Source organism: Coturnix japonica, chromosome 15, assembly GCF_001577835.2.
Source record: "Coturnix japonica isolate 7356 chromosome 15, Coturnix japonica 2.1, whole genome shotgun sequence".
NCBI classification, from domain to species: Eukaryota; Metazoa; Chordata; class Aves; order Galliformes; family Phasianidae; genus Coturnix; species Coturnix japonica.
This window is the reverse complement of record NC_029530.1, coordinates 6944021-6965321: the sequence shown is the minus strand read 5'-3', so window position 1 is coordinate 6965321 and position 21301 is coordinate 6944021. Positions and strand designations below refer to the sequence as shown.

At 42.3% G+C, this 21301-nt stretch overlaps 1 protein-coding gene across 2 annotated transcripts in view; it reads right to left on the bottom strand.

Annotated features, from left to right (window-relative positions):
• DGCR2 (DiGeorge syndrome critical region gene 2) overlaps positions 1 to 21301 on the bottom strand; it is a 36285-nt gene that overhangs the window by 12629 nt on the left and 2355 nt on the right. The window contains exons 2-4 of one of the 2 annotated variants that reach the window (XM_015878274.2): positions 10332 to 10454; positions 2467 to 2592; positions 226 to 445 (exon numbers count right to left, since the gene is read on the bottom strand). In XM_015878274.2, the coding sequence (XP_015733760.1) occupies positions 226 to 445; positions 2467 to 2592; positions 10332 to 10454 (469 nt within the window). The remainder of the gene's footprint in view (positions 1 to 225; positions 446 to 2466; positions 2593 to 10331; positions 10455 to 21301) is intronic. The other variant, XM_015878275.2, reaches the window with a different exon arrangement.

The window sequence follows — 21301 nt, the reverse complement described above, 5'->3', positions numbered from 1 at the left end:
CAGCCTGAAAAAAGACTATGGTGAATTGTAGCCTATTAATTTACTAATGCTATTTAAAACACAAAACCCGGAGATGTCCACTGCCACCTCTCAGCATGCTCTTGCAGGGTTATTAACCTGAAATCAGTGCTACCATTAGATTTGCTAGACAAACCTAACTACCAGTAATTATACCCCACAGAAACCATTCTCACGTGAGTTCTCTGCTCCCTTCTTCACACTCACCTACGTTGGTCCTTCCTGACAAATGTCTTTTCTTCCAAGTCCCACTCCTGTGCCAGGATAAACCTTAGCTCCTGGTCTGCAGTGAAGGTGGCAAGGGATCCGTTCACCCGCTGACATGTCTGCACGGCGTCCCAGTAGTTCTCCCCATTTAAATAGACTCTGTAACAGCTGGCTGTGCCCTCGTAGTGATGCCACCCTGTTGGGCACTTCCCTAGGAAACATGAAGAATAGAAGGGAAAGCATTCCCCCCAAATTAGGATCTTCAAGGTAATACATCCTAATCAGTTTATGACAATACAATGTGTAATCAGTTGCATGTGTTTACCCAACATACTGCCCATACTTTACCTCACCAGTAGGAGATGCACGCACTACAGATCATGGGAGACTTCCTTTACTAATGCTTTTCATATAGGTATTTCTCATAAATGGACTGAAAAATTCCTAGTGATGTTTCATTGCACAGCCACAGCCTTTAAATTCTTTAATTAAGATTTATGGTCTACTAAGGAAGCTTTTCCCTGAACAGCTTTACAAATCCAATCAGTTTGATCAATCCGAGTCAAAACAAGCAGCAAGGAGCAGGAAGCATAAGCCCGAAGTAGCTAACTTGATGACTGCATCTTTCTATTAGGTGGTTTAGCAACAAGCCCAGGTTGCCTTGAAGTTTTCAGCCTTCTTTTAAGGAACAGTCTCAGTAGAATTCACCTAATCCAGCTCAGTCTACCACTGAAGATGATGGGGGTTCTGGGGCAATGGTTGTTTGCCTTGGAAAACTGTCACTGCAAAGTGGGTCTTTGCAAATCAAGAAAGTGATGCTATGAACTGCTGCCTCTGATTTCTCTCAATTCCCTCACAAGGGAATATGCAAGCAAAACCCATAGGCTTTTATAGCTGGCATTCTTGGAGGTGATGGTTAACTAATAAAATCACAGAAGCAAGCTGATGAAATTTAAAACAGACATGAAATATGATATTAGTACTTGCATTTGCAGTATTAATATTGCATGACACCTAAGTAAGGTACTTTAAATTCACAAACTGTTTCATGTTTATTGCAAGCTTAAGGACTCCCTTCAGAAACAGTGATCTTCATCATCAAATCATGACACACATTTAGATTTGAATCCCTTTAAGTGTCCTTCCTCAGTCTCCATTTCTATTTAAGAAGCAGTGGGATTAAGATCTACTGCTCATGCCACTGGGATGGAACTGAATGCAATATCAATCAAACTGCAGAAAGTTTCAGATATTGCTGTATCAGTTTCTAAATTGCTTTATTGTTCTCCACAGATGTGACTAACAAGTTAGCTACTGGAATCCACAACATATCAAAATACCTATTTTAAAAAGCTTCTCCTCTCCTTCCCCCATCCTAAAAAACATCAACACAGAGATGAGTTTTTACTTTTTGACTTCTCCAGAATCCTGCCATGCCTTCTTCTCTGCCTGTTCCCTTCTTAGCCTGCTCCACCCATTCCTCCAAAGCTAATCAATGCTTTCTCACTCCCAAATCACTGGATGATCCATGGAACACAAAGAGAACAAAATAAGAGAAAGCAGCAAGAAAGACTTAGGATATTTGGAGCCTGAAGAGATTCGGAGACATCAGTTGCTATGAGCTCTCATTAGCCAGGATGACAGTCGCAAAATATTTCTAAGTATTTAGATAAGGCCAGTACCAAGATGCAGACAGCAACGCTAGCAGTGATGCACGAAAGAGGGCAAGATGTTATTGGAGTGTTGTTTTGGAAGATTCCCAACTGATACATAGAAGTTAGACAGAGAAATCTATTCAGGCACCACACTCTTCCTTGACAGACCTTCTCTTCAGAGATGCAAGTGAAGAATTTCCTCAAGTTCCTCTCTTCCTCAAGGATACTATTCCTCCTAAAAAGGTTATGAAACTCACAACATCTGAGATGCATTTAGTTTATCTAAAAATATCGCCAAAATGACTTCAATCAAAAGCAATTGATTTTGGCTTCCTGTTGCACAAAAACCAAACTACAGAGGAAGCCGAGTATTCTGCATCTACCAGTCTGCTGTATGAACCATGCATCATAACAGCATATATATAAATGAAATGTACAAAACCCTTCAAAAGTACTGAACATGAACTAAAATTGGTCAAATTTCTATGCAAGAGAAAACCTATTAATTTTCTTTTAAGAAAAATTAGTCTGAGTTGTTAAACTAATTAACAAAAAGATGGGCCAGATTTCCCAGGCTGCAACTTACTGCTAAATCGGACAGGCTGTGCCACATTGACGGTGTGGAAGCGGGTCGTCTCCCCTCCTCTCCCTCGATTATGCCTGGAGTCCACATTCTCCTTCCCGTGGTACGTGCGCTGGTCTCCTGTCAATCCTAGGGACAAGAAGGAACAGTCAGTACCAGTGAAATGTGGAACACAAAGCAGAGCTGATTTTACTAAGCTTTCTCTGGGTTTTAATTCAAGACAAATTTTAATTCAAGACGTGATAAATAATAGGTAGGTAAGCAAAGATGATAGATCTCTGTACTAACAGCCTGGCCATTTCACAACTGAGATACAGCTGAAAAGAACCACCACTACATTACATGAGTCCTGCAAATATAAGTATTTTGGCATATTTTCAACAACTGCAGTTTTGCACAGATCTTCACACCGGTCCTTTTGGTTGCTGCAGCAAATGCACTATTCCCAGTGCATTTTGTCTCCTCCCGTTTGCAGAACTCCCCCCTCTCCAGCTGCACACTCAAAGACACAGACAGCTTTTTCAATCTATTTTCCAACATATTCTCTTGAGATCTAGGACAAAATTAACATCAGGAAAGGACATCTCAGCCAGAAGAACAAGGTGTTTTATTCCTTCTCAACCTTCTAAAGCAAACGTTTGCTCATTATTTCTGAAACAAAAAGTGAATAGGCCCTAAGCTGGGTGTCAGGGCTTGTGAAAGGGCGCATGAGACAAATGGACTCAGGAGCTCAGCAAAACACAATGCAAGCTGTAATTCCACAAAGGGGACCGGGGCATTCCAGGAGCAAATGAGCAAATGGGTGAAGTGCTGTCACTGCCTCTGCTAGCAAAATTAACGAGTCCATAGGTGGTACAGCTGGAAGGGTCAGGGGAGAAGCCTTTGAGATCGAGATGAACACAAGGTTTAATGTGGAAATGAGGAATTAACCTGAAAACAGATAAATGAAGAATCTGAGAATGTAAGCACTGAAACACCTAATGCTACCAGCTGCTATCTGAGCTAACAGAACAAAGAGCTGTGCGGATGTATTCCTTATAAAAAGAATCAGCTTACTTCCTTTTAAAGCTGATTAGCTCTACGTACCCATCTATGGTTCCAAATAAAAAGCAGCAACATGGACTTATTTAACAGGCTTATCTGTTTGAAATATGTTAAAAACTACACAAATCAAACTTTCTCCTTTCAAAACTTTGAATTGCAAGAGATCCACAGCAACTTGCTGTTAATTTAAACACAGTTGGAGGCTGCTTGTTGTGTTACCCAGGGGACAGACCTTGAGAAGATCCACCATCAGACAATGTACTCCTTGGGACAAACTGCTGATGAGAGCCTAGGAAGAGCAGAGTAGCTCTGCAATCATCTGGCACCAGCACACTGAGTTTTCCCCCATGTTAATGGGATAAGCAAGGGATATTTGATTATCACGTTACCCAAGGAATTACATGTCCACGGAGATCACCCGTTAAGAAATGGCTGCGTGTAATGAACTCACATGGCCTTACAGGAATAAAGTTGTAATCCCAATACTCAATATTAGAACATGCTATTTATCACAGGAAAGGAATTAGTGCCAAGAAATTCAGTCAGCATACACTTCAAAGGGCACAAAATGGTAAAGTAATTCAACAATGTGGACGGCTGATTATTTTTATTAAAGGCCAATCTATTTTTAGTTTTAGGATTGGACTGCTGTTAATCCCAGTGTAAATACTGCTGCTGAAACATTATGATCTTCAAAGTGATACTAAGACATTAAAAAAGCGAATCTTTAATTAACATTATTTTTAAAGTCTTAAGATAATTAACGTAGATTGCTGTATCGACGATGAACCGAGCTTAGCATGGGAAGCCCTATTTTCCCATGGCATTAAATGGTAACATGTAAAGCAAAAGAACCAAACACATGAAGCATTAGTCCCCTTTCTGAAGTGCAAGCAGATGCAACACCATATGGCTGACCCTTCACAGCTAAACAGAACGCCCACAAGTACTTAACAATTTAACTCCGCCAGGAATAAAAGAGGAGTTCACAGGTTTTAATATGCAAGATTAAGAAAGGGTTACTTCGGTTAACAACTTAAGCTGACACAATTTATGGCAGATGCCTTGAAAAATAGCTCCACACCTCACACAAAGTGAGCTCAACCAAACATCAGCCAAGAAGGAGACCATGGCTTCTAATGCTTGCTAATACAATGTGCCCATACCAGCAGCCCTGGCACTGAAACAAGGCAGAGCTCTGGGGGCACACAGCACCACAAGTCCTCCTTCATGCCCAGCGCTGTCAGTTGCTTAATAATTTGGAGCTCTTCAAATATAAAATTGCTCCTATTTGACCTGAATTTCCTGTCTCTGAGAAAAGCAAGATGACAAGTTTTTCCAGGGCAATAAAGAAACACCACGCTAACAAGCCTGCAAATTACTCAGCTGTCTTGAAAAGCAGTTGCAGATTCAGATGGCAAAGGTGTAATTGGACCAGTTTGCTATTGCGCTGTTGCAATACACAACAGAATCATTTTCTGTGTGCTCTGCTGTTCCTGTTCCCTTTATTAAAAATATTGATATCTTTAGAAGGAATAGTGCCACGAGCTAAGCTTTCAGATAACAGCCTAAGACAGTAGGCCAGCCTATGTTTCATCAGCGTCTGAAAAAGAAAACAAGCATTTTTAGTGCTTTTGTGCAGAGTTAATATTCTGAAAGCTATTAATTTAGGACAGATGAGCTACCTTCCAAATCCTTCCTTTTCTAGATACTAAAGAAACACACAAGAGATAGCAGCAATAGCAGTATCTTCCCTAGCCAAGACAACAGCTTTATGTTTTGGCTATTCCAGAAAAGGGATTTGCACAGTAGTAAGTGGACAAGGACAAAAATGGGTTCAGGGGAAGACTCATGAGCCAGTTTCTCTTTTTCTCTCGCAAAGCACTGCATGTGGGACAGGAACATCCTCCAAAGTGCTTCCAAATGGATCCAGCCATGATTAGCATTCATGCAGCTCCTTCCAATTTACAAACAGTCGCTAATTCACTCTAGCATGTTTACGGGCTGAGTAATACACCATCAGGAAAGTTGCTCAACATGTCTGATTACATGACTGTTTTCAGCTGTTTCAAACTTGAAGCTACCTATTTAGAAGGAAAGCTTGCCATGCTGGATGGCTCCTACCACATTTTATGGTGGCAAACTGATTCAGATCTGAATCAATACCACTCACAGTTTTTCAGAACAAAAGGATTTAGAAGAGCGAAGTATTTTGCTTATACTCTACCTTTTAACTGAACAAGACTTAGCACTTCTGACTGCCAAACACAGCCCTGAGAACTCACAGAGAAAGCTCTATCTCATGCACACAAGTTTTGTTATTCCTCTTCAGAGCAGGGGAACACAGAAGGTCAAATGCCACCAGGTTATGTCAAAAACAAATAGGGGATGGTCCATTATTCCAAGTTGTCCAATTTTCCACATACATCCACAGAGGTTGCCCTATAACATTTACCCACAGGAGCTTCCTTAGGTGCAGTGAGGGATGAACATGCCCTCCAGCAGCAGGGAACACTCCTCTTCTACACCTCTCTGTGTCTCTATCCCTCAGACCATGTGAAAAGATACAAAAAGCCAAGCAGCACAGAAGGAACGTGTGCTGAGAACACACAAAAGTGAGCTGACAGGAGCTGAGCCAGGACCAGGCTGGAACAGAGGCATGCCAGGCAGCGCTGCAGGGGGGAGCAAACACAGTGCTCAATGGCAAACACCACTCAGGGGAGCTGGAAGGGAAGCTGCAAGCAATCATACAGACCCAAGACTGCTTTGTACAGAAAAAAGAGCAGACAAGAGACTGACTGTCAGGAGCCTCTGAACTATTAAAAGAAGTATGTGTAGGGTCAGGACTCATGCAGGGGCGAATCCTGGGATTTGGGAAGCTGCACTGTTTCCCAGAGTTCCTGTGCCACAGCAAACAAGTCACTCCAGCCAAGCACTTCATGAAGACAGATGTACCATTAAGACAGGTCTGGTCTGCAGCTACAATTAAATTCTACACACTTGAAGCAAAGGGCATGCTGCCTAGGCACTGGGCACTCAGGAAGACAGACTTCTAACATTTCCTTTTGGACTCTCAAAACACTAGACCTGGAATCTTTGCATTTCCATCACGAACAGGGAATTCCAGCACATCATTCCATTCACAGTACATAAAAATGAAATATGAAAAGTACCTTGGTTGCTAGGCCTCAAACTTTCTCTCCAGTATATTACCTACAGAACCTTTAGGAAGCTTTTAGTTCAATCTGGTAATCCAAGAGGTGACGGAGCTTCAGGATTAAATCCAATTTCACATCTAAAGACTTGGAAACGTAGTTCAGATGTCCACAGGTCTGGCAGCTCCACCCTTTGCTTTATCAGTTGTGCCCAGCTGGGAAATAGATGAAATAACCCAGCATCCTGCTGTACTGAGCACCAGTCAAACCCATGGAGTGCCCTGACAGCAAGGAGCTCAAACACCACAAGGGAAAGGAAAAATGAAGCATCCTGGAGGAGACAGCACGGCTTCAGAAAAGGCATGCAATTGATCAGGGACTATTTGTCATTATTTAGCTTTTTTAAAAGGTAGGTGGGTAAAGGAGATGTACTAAGAAGCACATCAATGCCAACAATGTAAAGATCTCAGTACAGAGCAGTTCATTATACATGAACTAACACTTCAATTAAGGAAGGAAATGAAAGACTAACCAACGGAAATGCTTTTCCCAATATATCATTAAGCAAAGAAGCACAGGGTTGGAATACTTTTGGAAGGAGTGTTGAAGCTTCCTGGCCATGAGGTAAACTGAAAGTCAGGTAATAATTTGTGGAAGAAAATACACTGTATGAGTTACCTCAGCTGGAAACATCCTCCTTCCGCTAAAACTTTTGGCTGTGTATTTTGCATACATGTGGTCTGACCAAAAAAAAAGTCATTTAATATACTTATTCAGATTGTCTATAAATGAACATCTTACCTCCTCGTGTTCTGGAGAAGATGTTAAAAGGAATGATCCTAACAAAGAAGTATTAGGGTTTGGGATGTCTCCAGTACTTAAGACAACGCACAATCATCGAACAATTTTATTACTGGATCATTCTCTGAATTCAGTAGGAGATTCATTACTAACATGAAAGAAAAAATGTGAATAGTGCCAAATAACTTTCAATGGCCTTATATTAAATCACTGCAAATAGCAAAATGACAAAGTAGTCATTGAAACACACCCTCATCACAGCCACAAAAATCTAACTCACCACCAATGATGTTTCCTGAGTTGCTCACGTTGAAGGGTGCCATTAGCAGCCCAAAGGCTGAAAGTGAAAAGCTCTGCAATCAGGCTCAGAGCCCTTCCTTGCAAACTTTCTCTTAATGCTTCAGAGAGATTTCATCCCTTTTAATTTGAAGATGTTTTAATTCTCCAAGTTTCACAAGCCCAAGTGGTTTCACTAACTTGTTCTTTTAGTGTTTGGTCTGCCTTTATTGAAATTAAGGACCTTAATTACTAAGGATTTAAATTTAGCTGAATCATCTCACAATTACTCATTTGAATCGACAGGTATTTTCTAAATTTAAAGCTGCATCATCTCTTGTTAATTCAATGGCCTAAGAAGAAAGTTATCACTCCTGAGTATGATACTGTGCTACTACTATTAGTTGCTTTAGTTTCCCAATCAATGTCTCAGCAGTCGGTCTGTCCTGTGACTGCTCATTTTCCCCAGCCTAAGAAATACATGCTCTTCCAAGCTTAACTGGGCCTCAGCAGCATTACTTAAATTCATTTTGTCCTTCATATTCCAACACACCATTCACATGCACAGCAGCACACACACCAGTCCCTACTCTTGGCAGTTCACGTAGCATATGCCCTTCGATGCCCATTTCAGCTCACAATGCTATCCCACTACGTTTCTGTCACAGGTATAATAGAGTTTTATGACCTACACCAGTAGTTCCCGTTTCTCTGGTTTGCTGGCTGCCTCCTTGCATTACTGTGCAAATATCTCAGTTCTTGCCACACCCAGCTTGCTGGCTCCTTTAACTTCGTACAGCCTTTTCCACCAATTACTTATCCAGTTAATCTTTTCATCAAGTGGAGCACTTTCCTTCTCCATGCTTTCTATCACCTGCCCCCCTAATACTCTCTATGTCAGTTGCTCTCCTCCTCGAGTCTTTGGACTCAAGTTCCTTTCCTTGAGTCTTTGAACTCAACTTGGCTGCTAGGGTAAAAGGAAACAAGGGCCTGTCCTCTTCGTTATCTTTACTGATGACCTGGATGAGGGCATTGAGTGCACCCTCAGTAAGTCTCTGTGTCAGGCCAGACAGTTCAATGAGACCTACACCCCAACCAAAGGCTGAGTCCATCCTTCGAGCAATTGCACTTCTATCACATCCTCGCCCTAGCCTTGCACCAAAACACTCTTCAAAGATCCATCAATGAGTCGTCATGTTCCCACTGCAAACATCATGCAACAGCTTAAGATTGTTGACTGATACAAACCATCATTTTGAACTAAAGGGATATTTCAGTATCAGTGCTTTTTGAGTAAATCCAAACATTAACGCGACTTTCTAACCAAGCTATTAACCTTCATTGACCTCCAGAACTTGTAGATCCCCAGCTCTTCATAGTTGATCAAAAATAGCGAAGGAGGAGGAAGAATAACAGCACAACTATAAAAGCATCTGCCTTTAAGGACATCCACATCCTGAATAACAGCCTTAAACAGAAGCTGCATTAATGACATGGCTTAATTTTCAGAAACTAGGAAGTTCCTCTCTACACTCCCTGCAAACATACCGCTCACAGAAAGCAAGCAAAAACTTCCTTTAAAAAAAAAATAAAATAAAAAGGCACTGAGCATATTCTTTTAATTATCTGTGAGCAACACAGTGGGGAGAAGGCTAACAAGTGTGCAGCTTCAAACACAGAGTGTTACATTTACTATTTCCACTTAAAAAACCACAACTATTTAGAACAGCTTGTTCCTGTAAAATACCGATGTTACTATTTGGTAGCACCTCTGCAACTAAAATAGCTTAGAACTCAGAATGATGACAGACAGACTGAATGCTGTGATATGAATGTGATTCTCTGCCATGCAAATTAAGTACCTCAAAGGCAAAGAGCTCCATAGAACAGTTGTTGAACACAGGTTTGCCATGCTGTAGAGGGAAGAGTTATGAACTGTGCCACAGGTAAATTCTAAGCTACGTTATCAGATTCCTGCATTACTGTTGTCACAAAATAAATAAATAAGATAGGTCCTTTCACTTTTAAGATACATAGAAAAAAAATCACATTGACCACTGTGTAAAGAACAAAAATGAGAATGCTCGTATTTGTGATTCTATGTTCACTTACATTATTATTATTTTCTTTAATAACAAAACTAAAGGCAGCTCTCTATCTGGCAGCTTCAGCAGAGAACAGTTGCTGGCAGTAGGCTCCTGAGAACATACATGAGCTCATAAAGAGTAAATACAACAGTTTGTTTGGCAGATCAAAGTTCTCCACTTAAGCATATGAAGTGTAATTGGAACAGGTAGCAATAAAATAAGCTCTTTACCTAGTCCAGCAGTGACACTAAGTACAGTCTGAGTGATGCACTCACACAACCCAAACTGTAATTCAGAACTTAACCTCAGGCTTACATGTCATTTCAGTTTAACTGCAACATGATTTTTCCCTGTGAAGAAAGTCTCTTTTTCAGACTTGGAACCTTCCTTGGTGCCAGCACACCTACAGGCTGTCAGCACCAAAGTATGACACAGCCAACTGAAAGAAATGTTTTAGAGTAAGCCACACAAAAAAACAAGGTAGTGTTGGGATGAGCAGCCTTACCTGGACAGTCAACTTCATCGCTCTCGTCCTCACAGGTGGGCCATCCATCGCACTGCCAGGTGGAAGGGATGCACTGGATGGTACCACTCCGACACGCAAACTGCCCTGGGGTGCAGCGGAGCTCTGCAAAAGAAGAAAGGTGTGGTTTGTTTCAAACGTAACATATTCTTCTTCTAAGTCTAAATCTACATAAATTGGTCACTGTGTCATGTATTGCTGAAGTGTAATGGGCTGAAGCTCTGGATAACTCGGTCTGCTAAATGCTGCCTAGCTTCTGATTACTTCCATATTTTCAACTGGATGTTTGCAGCTCTAATAGACAGGAGGGCCTGCTTCCAGGGCTTGTGAAACAATTCTAACACACAGCATTGTATAACTTTCCTAATTAAAAATAGACATAAGATCTATCTGGCAGATTTCTGGTTTGTGCAGTCACAGACACTTCAGTTCAGCCCTATGAAACACAGAGCTCTGATCTACCAATTGCTTCTGCCTCACCCACAAAGAACATGGATATCACTGAGAGGTAAGCTTTCAACTTATGAAATACTAACAAGAATACAAGTTGATCATGTTAGAAGAAAATATTCAGTTAAGTTTCTAAAATAGATTTTCAAGACAATTAACCTCAGTGTGTCTCATTTCTGCTCCTTTCACATACCTGCAGATAAGCTGGTGTCTCTAACACAAGGAAGGGAAATCTGCAGTTGCAAAGCCTTCCCAAGCCCAGGCCAGATTGAGAAGTGAGAGCAGTGGGACCCCAAAGCATTCAAGGGCAGTGTTCCCCACTTGCATCATATGGGGCACTAAGATATCTTGCTCACTTCTCTGACAACTGAGGTGTAACAAAAATACACTATGGCAGCTTTTAAGTGCTGCCATTACACAACAAATTCACAACACAATTTCCTCTCCAATCATTACATACACCAGGACCCACCCAGACACACACAAACGTCCAACCCAATTTAAAGCCATATCACAAAAGTATTTGTAAAACAATTTCCGTAACACTGAACTTGTTTTCACTTTCTAGCTTAAGCTCTATTGTAGAATTCACACCTATCAGCACATCCTTCAAAAGAAACTGTCACTATCTGCAAACATGCAATGCCTGCTGCAACAACAGCACTGTCATCGTTCTGTCAGTCCTAATTAGCATTATAAGAAGTATGATTTTTCAAAGCTTTTTTATGCATATATACCAATTCCATCTATCAAATGCCAGAACCTAATAACTCAGCTTAAATTTGTGTCCCTCAGTATCTTTCAGGAATATCTCACCTTCACTGCTCCATCACAGCACATCCTTCTGCACTGGTATAAGATACTGACAGCTCTCCTAGAGCACATCCTCTTAATACCTCATCCACTTGGAACACAGTCAGCTCACAAAATCACTGACAGCTCCAGCAGCCTCCCAGCAGCACAGCTCAATCACAGAATCATAGAGTGGCTTAAGTGGGAAGGGAACATAAAGCCCACCCAGTTCTAACCCCCCTCAGCTCTGGCTGCCCAGGTCCCATCCATGGCCTCAGGCACCTCCAGGGATGGGGCATCCCCAGCCTCTCCATGCAGGCCCCATCTCCCCAAGTGAAAAGCTTCCCCTGACATCTAATCTAAATCTCAAACTCCTCCAGTTTAAAATTGTTCCCCCTTATACTATCACTAGGATGACAACTTGTTTTCCCACATTTGTGCAGCATCAGCACGGAATGTCAGGTTTCTTAAAGTTCATTTATGACCACTCTAAGCAATGAGCCTCTGATAGATGTTTTCCCATACATGCTTTCTGCCCAGCTGCAGATCTCCGTTACACTACTTCTAAAGAGCACTTCTGGTCTCTGCACAGATCCATACATGCCACCAGTGCTCTAAGTACAATTATACAAAGCTGGGTCAGGTAAATAATGACACTGTCCTGAAATCACAGGCATTAAAATATGCCACCTACATGCCATAATGTTGCTTCCTGTGTTACAGACACTCCTCTATGAACAATGTGTATACATGGGGTGTACAAACATGTTTATGAAGGCAGGGCCCAGTGCAAAATGAGAAGCTCTGTGTTCTGAAAACACTGTCAATATCACGTCCTGCGCTCCTAGCCCTGAGCCCACATCTCCCTGCATTATTCAAGCACCCAATTCACTGTGAGGTCTCTGAAAGAGCTTCCTCTAAATTGCTTTGCTTCCTTGAATATGTTGCCTGCTGTGGTTCAACACAAACAAGATGCAGTCACTGAGGAAATCCAACCACCTCTCACATTTACCACATGGGCTCATCTCCAGCTGGACCCACCTGGCACCTCCTTGGCCACCAATTCCAAAAGCTCTTTAAGCTGCCTAATATTTTCTCCAAGTTAGTGAGCAACAAAATCATCAGGACTTTTAATAATACAAAAATCCCAGTTTCCCATGGGAAGCAATTTTCAAGGTGGCTGTTTATGCTTCTACAGAAAACTTTTCTTCCTGCAAAGATGTTCCCAATTCCGTCCCAAATTCCAGCACAGCTGCACAGGTTTTATGCAGTGAGCACCTTTTCTCCATTATAAAACAATGCAGGAAGTCCTCCCAGGTCCAATTATCCCATTTAATCTGAATAACTGAGAATGTTTTCCTTCTGGGGCCTGAGCATAGGCAAGTCCTGGTGCATGGCTCCTGCAGCACACTGCCCTGTGCCCTGTGCTAACTGCAGCTTGTGTTTTCTGCTTCAAGTCTTCCAGGGGTGCATTTGGACAAGCACATCTTGTATTTTCACTTTAAATAGAACTAATTTCTTACTCATCTCTCCCCTTTTCCATGCAGAAAGCACAAGGACAACCAGTTACTCATCAGAAGTGTTTAACTGAAGGTAAGGCTGAGAGGATCTAAATTCAGAACCCACATTTACTTTTCAACATAGTAAATCTCATTGAGAGCTTCCAATATCAAATCAAGACCGTAACAGCCACAAGAAACAAGCTGATGATTCAATACAAGTTCACCTTGCTAGTTCACATTTCTGAATGAATTCGATGAGGTCGCTTTGAACCAGCAAACTTCAGATCAAATTGGATGGCATCTGTCCACATTCATTTCAAACTGTGCCAGCTACAGCTACAGCTTGTAATGAACACCTCCTGGAAAGCATTACACGAGCGCACTGAAGCTTTCAGAATCTAAATTCCAACCAAGACACTGATGTCCAAAGGATCCACTGAAAAAGGGAATACCTGAAAACAGAATCTCCAAGCCAGAAACGTGCTACTGACACACTCCCTCACTTTTAAGCCATGTATTTCTAATGAGGACCCAACACCCATGAGTGGTGCAGGAACCCACAGCCTTGGCAGCTCCCAGCTGAAGAGGTGAGCACATGTATGAATCAATACAGCAGGGCTGCTATTGCTCTGAACCAAAGTCCAAAAACGTACTACTCATTTCAGGAGAAAGCTCTGACACAAAGATTAAACTCTGACTGCAGTCACTGATGACGTGGGACTGAGTTCTGGTTGCTAGGACTTAATTTCTCATTAATTTACAAGTTCATCAGCCAGTGAAGTCTGATACATTAAGAAACTCTTTTGGCAGCCAACGCTATAGATGGAAGCCAGCTTTTAGTGTTTACACTGCTAGCATTTGAATCTGTTTCATTCTGAAGACAAAGAAGTGCCACTCTTCATCTCCTATGCTAATTGTTCTTGTCTGCTGTGATTCATTTGTATGGAAATTAAAATCTGATTAAACACACAAAGCCAGCGTTTAATGTTATTTCTATTGTAAACTATTACTGTAACCAAAAAGACAAGCTCACATACAAAGTCATGTACTTGAAACTGTAATGAACAATGGAAGCTGTGTGTACTTCATGTACGCTGCTTATTTTGCTCGGGTTTCTCAAGACTGGACCTGGCAGATCCTCTGCCATAACATTTGTTTACAGACTGAAGGAAAACAACACTGCTTCCTGCTTTCTCAATGTCAGAGCTGCTCGTTGCATCAATCCAGATGAATCAACCTGCAGGAAAATATTCTGAAGAGGCAATTACTGTTATTGAAAGCTGATTAAGCAGTTAGGACAACACTAGCTACAAGTACTTGGGCCAGGAGCTCTTCTTATTCAGATTTTCTTCAACTTGTCCAACAGGTCTTACTTATATTTTATGAGAGCAAATCTACGTGCTTTAAATCTGTACCTACACGTTCCACTATCATTTCAGACACATTTAAGAACAAATATATTAAAATTGAAAATGCTTTTTTTTTCTTATGACTGATTCTGAGTATCCTGATCCACACTAAGCTTTGTGAGTACAATTAGTTCATGGCACCTCCCATCAGAGCCCAGTACAACCAGTACCTGTCAGCTCCAGCACCTCAACATCAGAGATCCCAAAGCTCCTTGTTCCTACTAAGTGGTATTGTAAGTTGCAATAAATAAATAATACACATTACAGGCATTCCAATTCTCTGCATGACCTCAGCATGTAGTATCGTGAAGTAATTAAAACTGTGACAGCGCTCCAGCTGAAAACTGTAAATTCTAATGAATAACTAATGAACATTCTGTATTACTCAGGGTTCTGTCACACTGAGTTATGCTAAATGACCCTAAAAATCCATCACAGGATTTCACATTGCATTCAGGAACGTTAACAGCCCACTTCCCCTCATCCCCTCCAGACCCATCGATGTTATACCTACACCTGCGTGAGCTTGGAACTGACCCAGTTTCCTCCTGCTCACAAGTGTTGTTCACTCCGATTCATTGTCTGCTCTTTGTCTGCAGGGTAGATTCAATGCCAGTAAGGATTAAAAGAAAAAAAGCACACAAAGCAACACGACCTTAGGCAGTGCAAGAGACCCGGCACTCAGCCAATGCAACATCGGAACGTCTTGAGTGGGAACCCTGGCCGTGATTCCCAAGACTGAGAAAATACAGACTTTGTGTTTTATCACTGTGGACACTTATTCCTAATACTGACACAGAAAGGGGGAAAAAAAAAACGTAATTCTCAATTCCTCAGTACTGCTAAAGCCCAACAGAAAATGAAGCTTGCTACTTGAACTTTGCTAAAAGACTTGTGAATTATGCAATGCAGCACTACAGACTGAAAACTGCTTTATTTTCCTAACAGTGAGGATAGCAGCTAAGGCTTGCTTTTTATTTTTTCTTATTTTGCCCAAGAAACTGTTATATTTTGATAATAAGCAGATCAGCAGAAGGGAAGAGCAAGATACAGCTCTGGCACAAAGAATCACTCGCTACAAAGCTGAAACCACAGGGCCTCAAGAACCTTAAATATGGTCCAGAATTAAAGCCTATGTTTCCATTACACTAACAACCTCTTTCAGGACTTCAGCTGTTTTGTGAAGACTTAATGTTTAGTACAACAGCACCAAGCCACCTATGCCAGTGCAGCACCAAAGCCTGCTCGCACACCTTCCATTTTCCATCCAGCTGGGGTAATTCTGTGCTCTAACTTCCACAGGGCCTTGGCCTGCTGCTCCACCAGCCTGTGTTTGTTGGAATACACCTAAGAAGAGATGCAGGGCAGCTAAGGATACCCAAGCACTGTGTGCTGTCGCCTGGGTGGGAGCTGCCTACCAGAGCTACCCACTCAGAGAAATAAGAGTTTATACCATAGAGGAACGGAAAACTTCAATCCACAGTTCTACATGAACAACATGAGTATTTTCTTTAGATCAAGTTTCAACAAGAAGAGCATTCAGATGAAATGTGATAAGAGCAATTCAAGAACTATCGGAGCAATCAAGGCTAATTTGTAACCACCCTTAAACTGAAAGTAGGAACTGCCAGATTGCAAAGATACAAGGAAGCAATGCCATTGATTTCCAACAAGACAACACATGTTCCCACCTTGAGGGAAAAACAAAACAAAACAAAAGCTAATAGGTCAGTTTGTCCCAGTACAGGATTCATATCCCCAAACTTTCAGCAATCCAAACAAATGCAAAGGAAACACATCATTTCAGGTCAAGCAATAAGGATTCCTTGCTGCAATAACCTTTAATGTCAAGCAAGCTGGTAATAAAATCTTACCTATGAAGACAGGCATTTTTAATGACGCTGCTCTCCAAAAACTAACCCCATTTATTCATTTTAAACCAAGAGAACAGGCTCTTTGCAGAGCCTTCAAAGTTATGGCCTCAATCACCAAGGGAAATCAGGAGATTCTATATACACACGAGCACTGTTCAAATGCAACTCACTACAAAAACCTCTGGCTCTTCTCTGCTTTGTTTCTCTCTGCACGCCCTGCACAGGACTTGATGCAGGAGCGTCTAGAACGCTTAAAAGCAAAAATTTGATACACAGAAACATTCTGAGCTCAGATACTGAGAACACATTCTATCCTTTGCAAAGTAGCTGCTGCAGTAGCTGTCATGCACCGTGGCAAATGGTCGTGCTTTGAATAACATTCCATGGCTCCAGCAGAGCCCAGCATGGCAGGAATGCAGCCTGTCTTGGTCACCACCGCATCTGTCCACACCATGTGTGATGCCACATTCTCCCATTCTGCAATAAAACTGGGCAAGCGTTTCTTATATCAAAACATGAGGTTTAATTACCCACATCCCACCTGACTGGGCTCAGGAAGCCACAGATGGGCACTGATACAGCACAGCATCCTTGCACAGCTTCTCTCCAGGCTACTGCCAGAACTGGGGGGTGCTTCTGGTTAGGTCTGCACTTGGATGTCACTGCTGTAAGACTGCTGGGTTTGTTTTTGTCTTTGTTCCTTTATCAAATAAAACATGTTACTCTTAATTCAGAAGGAATCCTTTTAATTTAAACCGCTAATGAAGGTGAGCACAGACAAAGCAAATCCATACACACAAGTCCTGCAGGACAATCTACTGTGTTATTCAGAATCCCTCCCCAGCACTGGAGCAGAAGCAAAGCTCCACATCCCCATCCATCACTCACCTTCCCTCTCCAATTCTATTATAACAGGACCAAAAAACCTCAGCAAGCTGAAGGACAAAAAAGCAGGGAACATCCTAAGCATAGTCAGATATTCTCGTAACTCACCCACATTTCCATGCGCTAGTCAATAAATACAGTGGAAACCAAATATAATGCTTAGATCAACCGAATTTAATTTTAATTAACTAGGAAGCTGGATGCTATTTTGTTTAGCTTTACTTAATGAGGCAACTACCAATTCCTATTAAGCTTTCAAAAATTTGTATTTCTCTATAATTTAAATGGTGGGCATCAAACACTGACTGTAACTTCCTCAGCAGCTCCATGTAATGAATACCATTAAAACATCATTCATCAAATACAGAATGACAGGACTGACCCTTTAGTGCAAAGCTGAAATTAAAAGTTTCACGGGAAACCACAACATGGGGAATGCAGATTCAAGTCTCATCCCAACTCACATATTTAAGTCACACAATTGCTGGAGTTGTGCTGCAGCTCATCAATGCCAGCTGAAGGAGATGAGAGTTCTCATCAACCCTCAATGAGTTCTCCACCAACCACACAGTGAATGCAGTGCATGGCTTTGTGCCTGCCATGCACAGACATTCCAGGATACACAAACCCACCCAGGGCAGCCGACAGCCCCATGGTAGTGCCAGGCACCAACCCACACTTGGCACCGAGGAAGAATTGCTGGCCCTGGCATCAGAACAGTCCTGGAAACTGGCAAACAGTTCCCTATAACTGCAGCGTATGGGAAACACATGCACAATACTGTACTTGGGCAGGAATCATATGCTGCAGCTGCAAAACAAGCAACCACCCTGCCAGCCAGCATTACCTAAGGATGCTGTGTTTGGAGGCTCTGCCACAAGAACCACAAGAAGCTTTCCTCTGGGAGCTGCCTGTGTTCCCCTGCTTCTGTTGGAGCCAGGAAAGTGGGCTGCCCAATTTCTCACACCTTCCAGGCTGGTTTGCCAGCGTTCACTGGGGGATTTTACCTCTTTCACTCTCAGTATCTGAAGTTCTGAACTCTTCGAACCAGCTGTGTCGATCCCCAGCTCTTAAAAAGGTCTGAGGGCCCTCCCACAACCACTGAGCCTGCAGCAGCACTTCTCCACGCCTTGCTCTGCTCCTGAACCCACTGCGGGGACACAGAAGTCACGTCTATCAGAGTCCCCTTCTGCTCTACTGCTTCCAAGCCATGCACACAAAGCGCTGTCTGCCTGCAGGCCCCTTGCTCCTCCTTACTGCTCAGGCACAGCTAGCAGCAAGCCTACACGCACCCCAAAGTTTGCTTTACAATTAGGGCTGACCAATTTCACAGCATCACAGCTGCTGTTCGTACTTTCAGCCTTGCCCCCTCACTGACAGCAGCTGCAAGGAAGAGCTTGTAAATCCAACAACCTCACTTACAGCTCAGAACAGCAACAAACAGCAGAGCAGCAAGACACCAGGAAAAGAGAATAGTAATATACAGCAGGAGGAGGAATAAAACAACAACTGGTAGACAGAAAAATAAGAGGCTGAGAAAGGGGCAGGCCTGTGTGCAGCAGCGCTGATAGAGGAGGTGCAATGAAAACCTTCTGCCTTGCACCAAGCCCTTGCACGGGAGCTCAGCTGAATGCAAACACGGGGACTGCAGCTAGCAGCAACATGGAAGCGAACAAACATTACTCACTGCAGCTTTCTCCAATGTAAAGACAGGGAACAAAAAGCAAAATCAGAGCTTCCAGTTGCGAGATGATGCAATCTCTTTAGGAAAGAGGAACTCTGTGCCTTGGCCACATTTTATGACTGATCTATTTGGGTCTTCAACTGAACCAAATAATACAACAGAATTAATCAAAAGCAAACAAATTCAATCCCAGCATATAAGTTTTACTGGGGGTCTTTTCAGACTCCTAATTAAGGAGCTCTGTTTAGGGTCCACACCTTTAGATCAACAAGAAGGAGCTGGAAGCACAAACACCAGCCTCAAGGCCCCAGCACTGCTCCTGGACTCCTCCTCCTTAGCAAGATGTGGAGACTCCAAGCCAAAGCTGTGGGTGTTCGATCAGACACCTCCCAATGGCCTAACACTGCCAATCAGATCAGCTGCACACAATTTTTAGGACCCAAACTCAGGTATAACAGAATTAGTTCCTCTAGTTAGCTCTGAGGTGGAGGAAAAAGCTCCAAGAACTCAATTGGCTTTTAGCTGCCTGGTAAATGCTGTAACAAGAAAGCCCAATGACCTACATTGACAAGCCTCTGTACTGAAGCACTATTACAAAATCCAATAGAAAGCCTGACCATGTTTAAGTGTTTTCCATTAGCAAGCAGCAGTATCTTGTTAAATATGAAAACATGCCATTGTCTTCAGCAATGTTCTTACTTAATCCACTAAACAACATCCTCCAGTGTGTCGTGCTGATCATTTCAGACTGTTTAAGTTCCCAGTGTTACATAAGGGCCCCAAACCTTTGCTTTGCACTTGTGTAATGGGATGTTGACAGAAACAGGAACTTTCTACACATCCTCAAACTGTACAGCAAAACCAAATTCCTGGTTTCCATCTCCGATGCTTTTTAGACAATTGAAAGAAACGCATGAGCCATGCATAAACCCCCATTTAGTTCCAGTCCAGTGTGACCCTGTTAAAACATTGCTGAAATATTTCTTCACGTAAAAACAACAGCTCTCAGCCGGCGAGCTCGATAACCTGAAGCAGATGTTGTGAGGCGTCCTAAAAAAGACATGAAGCTCAACCCCAACATGGCAAATAGCTCAAAAGCCAAGTGTGTGATCACTGGATACGGCCCATTTAGTGCATGTTTCAAAGAAATATTCAGGTAGCCATTCCCTGTACACCCCACATGGCTGCAAAGTTCTGACACACTGATCTCCAGCTCACACGAGTAGCTTCCAAACTTCAGGAGAAATGCTCTACTAAGAAAATAAAAATAAAATAATAAAAAAGGAAATTTCAATAATGCATTAAGGAGGGAGCTTTTCACACAGAGGGTGGTGATGCATTGGAACAGGTTGCCTAAGGAGGCTGTGGATGCCCCATCCCTTGGAGGCATTCAAGGCTGGACATGGCTCTGGGCAGCCTGGTCTGGTTGTTGGCAACCCTGCCCATGGCAATGGGGTTGAAACTACAGGATCTTTGAGGTCCTTTTCAACTCAGGCCATAATACAATTAAAAGGAAGCTACTGCTCAAAATAAGTAGTTTATGGTCAAAAAGGGAGGAAAAGAGAGAAATTTTGGGACAAATTCGAGCTGAGGTATATATGAGGCAAAAAAATGATCATTAAAAGCCCAGTGGCTAAGAAGAATGTAGCTGCCAATGGTACCTTCAGGAATCCACATCTCCACAGCCAGGGCTGATGTCATGGACGCACCCGAGGTTGTTAGTGATGGTAGCTGTGTAAAGCAGACTTGTGTAATCAACACAGAAAAATTGGCAAAACAAAGAGAAAAGGAAATAGAAATGTTACTCTCCCAGTCTACTAAAAACTATCTCACCCTAAATGCAGAAAAAAAATAAGTCCATGTAAAATCACTGTCTTTCAGCTTGCCTGAAAAGATACTACAGTTGAGGAGGCTTAAAAGAAGGTTTTATTTATCTGAAGAGCACAGCAAGAACACGGATACAAAGCTAGTGTCAAATTAACATGGAAGTACAAAGAGGAGCCTGATTCACTGGGACTGAATTGTGAAGGGACTACACATTCATCTCAGAGTACATAAAGCCTCACATCACTCTGCAGCACTCATTTGATAGCTCCAAGTGCAGATTTAAGTTAAGCAAGCTGCAGGCATCCTTTGTAAACCAGGAAGACGGTTGCTACAATACACAGGTTTAAAGAAGCAGAAAGAAAAACAAACACAACCAGGAAAATAAACTCTAAGTCCAAATGCTATTATAACCCCCCTCTGAGGAAACACATGCACCTGCCCACAAGAGACAAGGGACGCTTCATTGCCATTCTCCTTGTTTAAAATGGGAAATTCAGTTCTACGCACAGTCTGCACACACATGAACGTG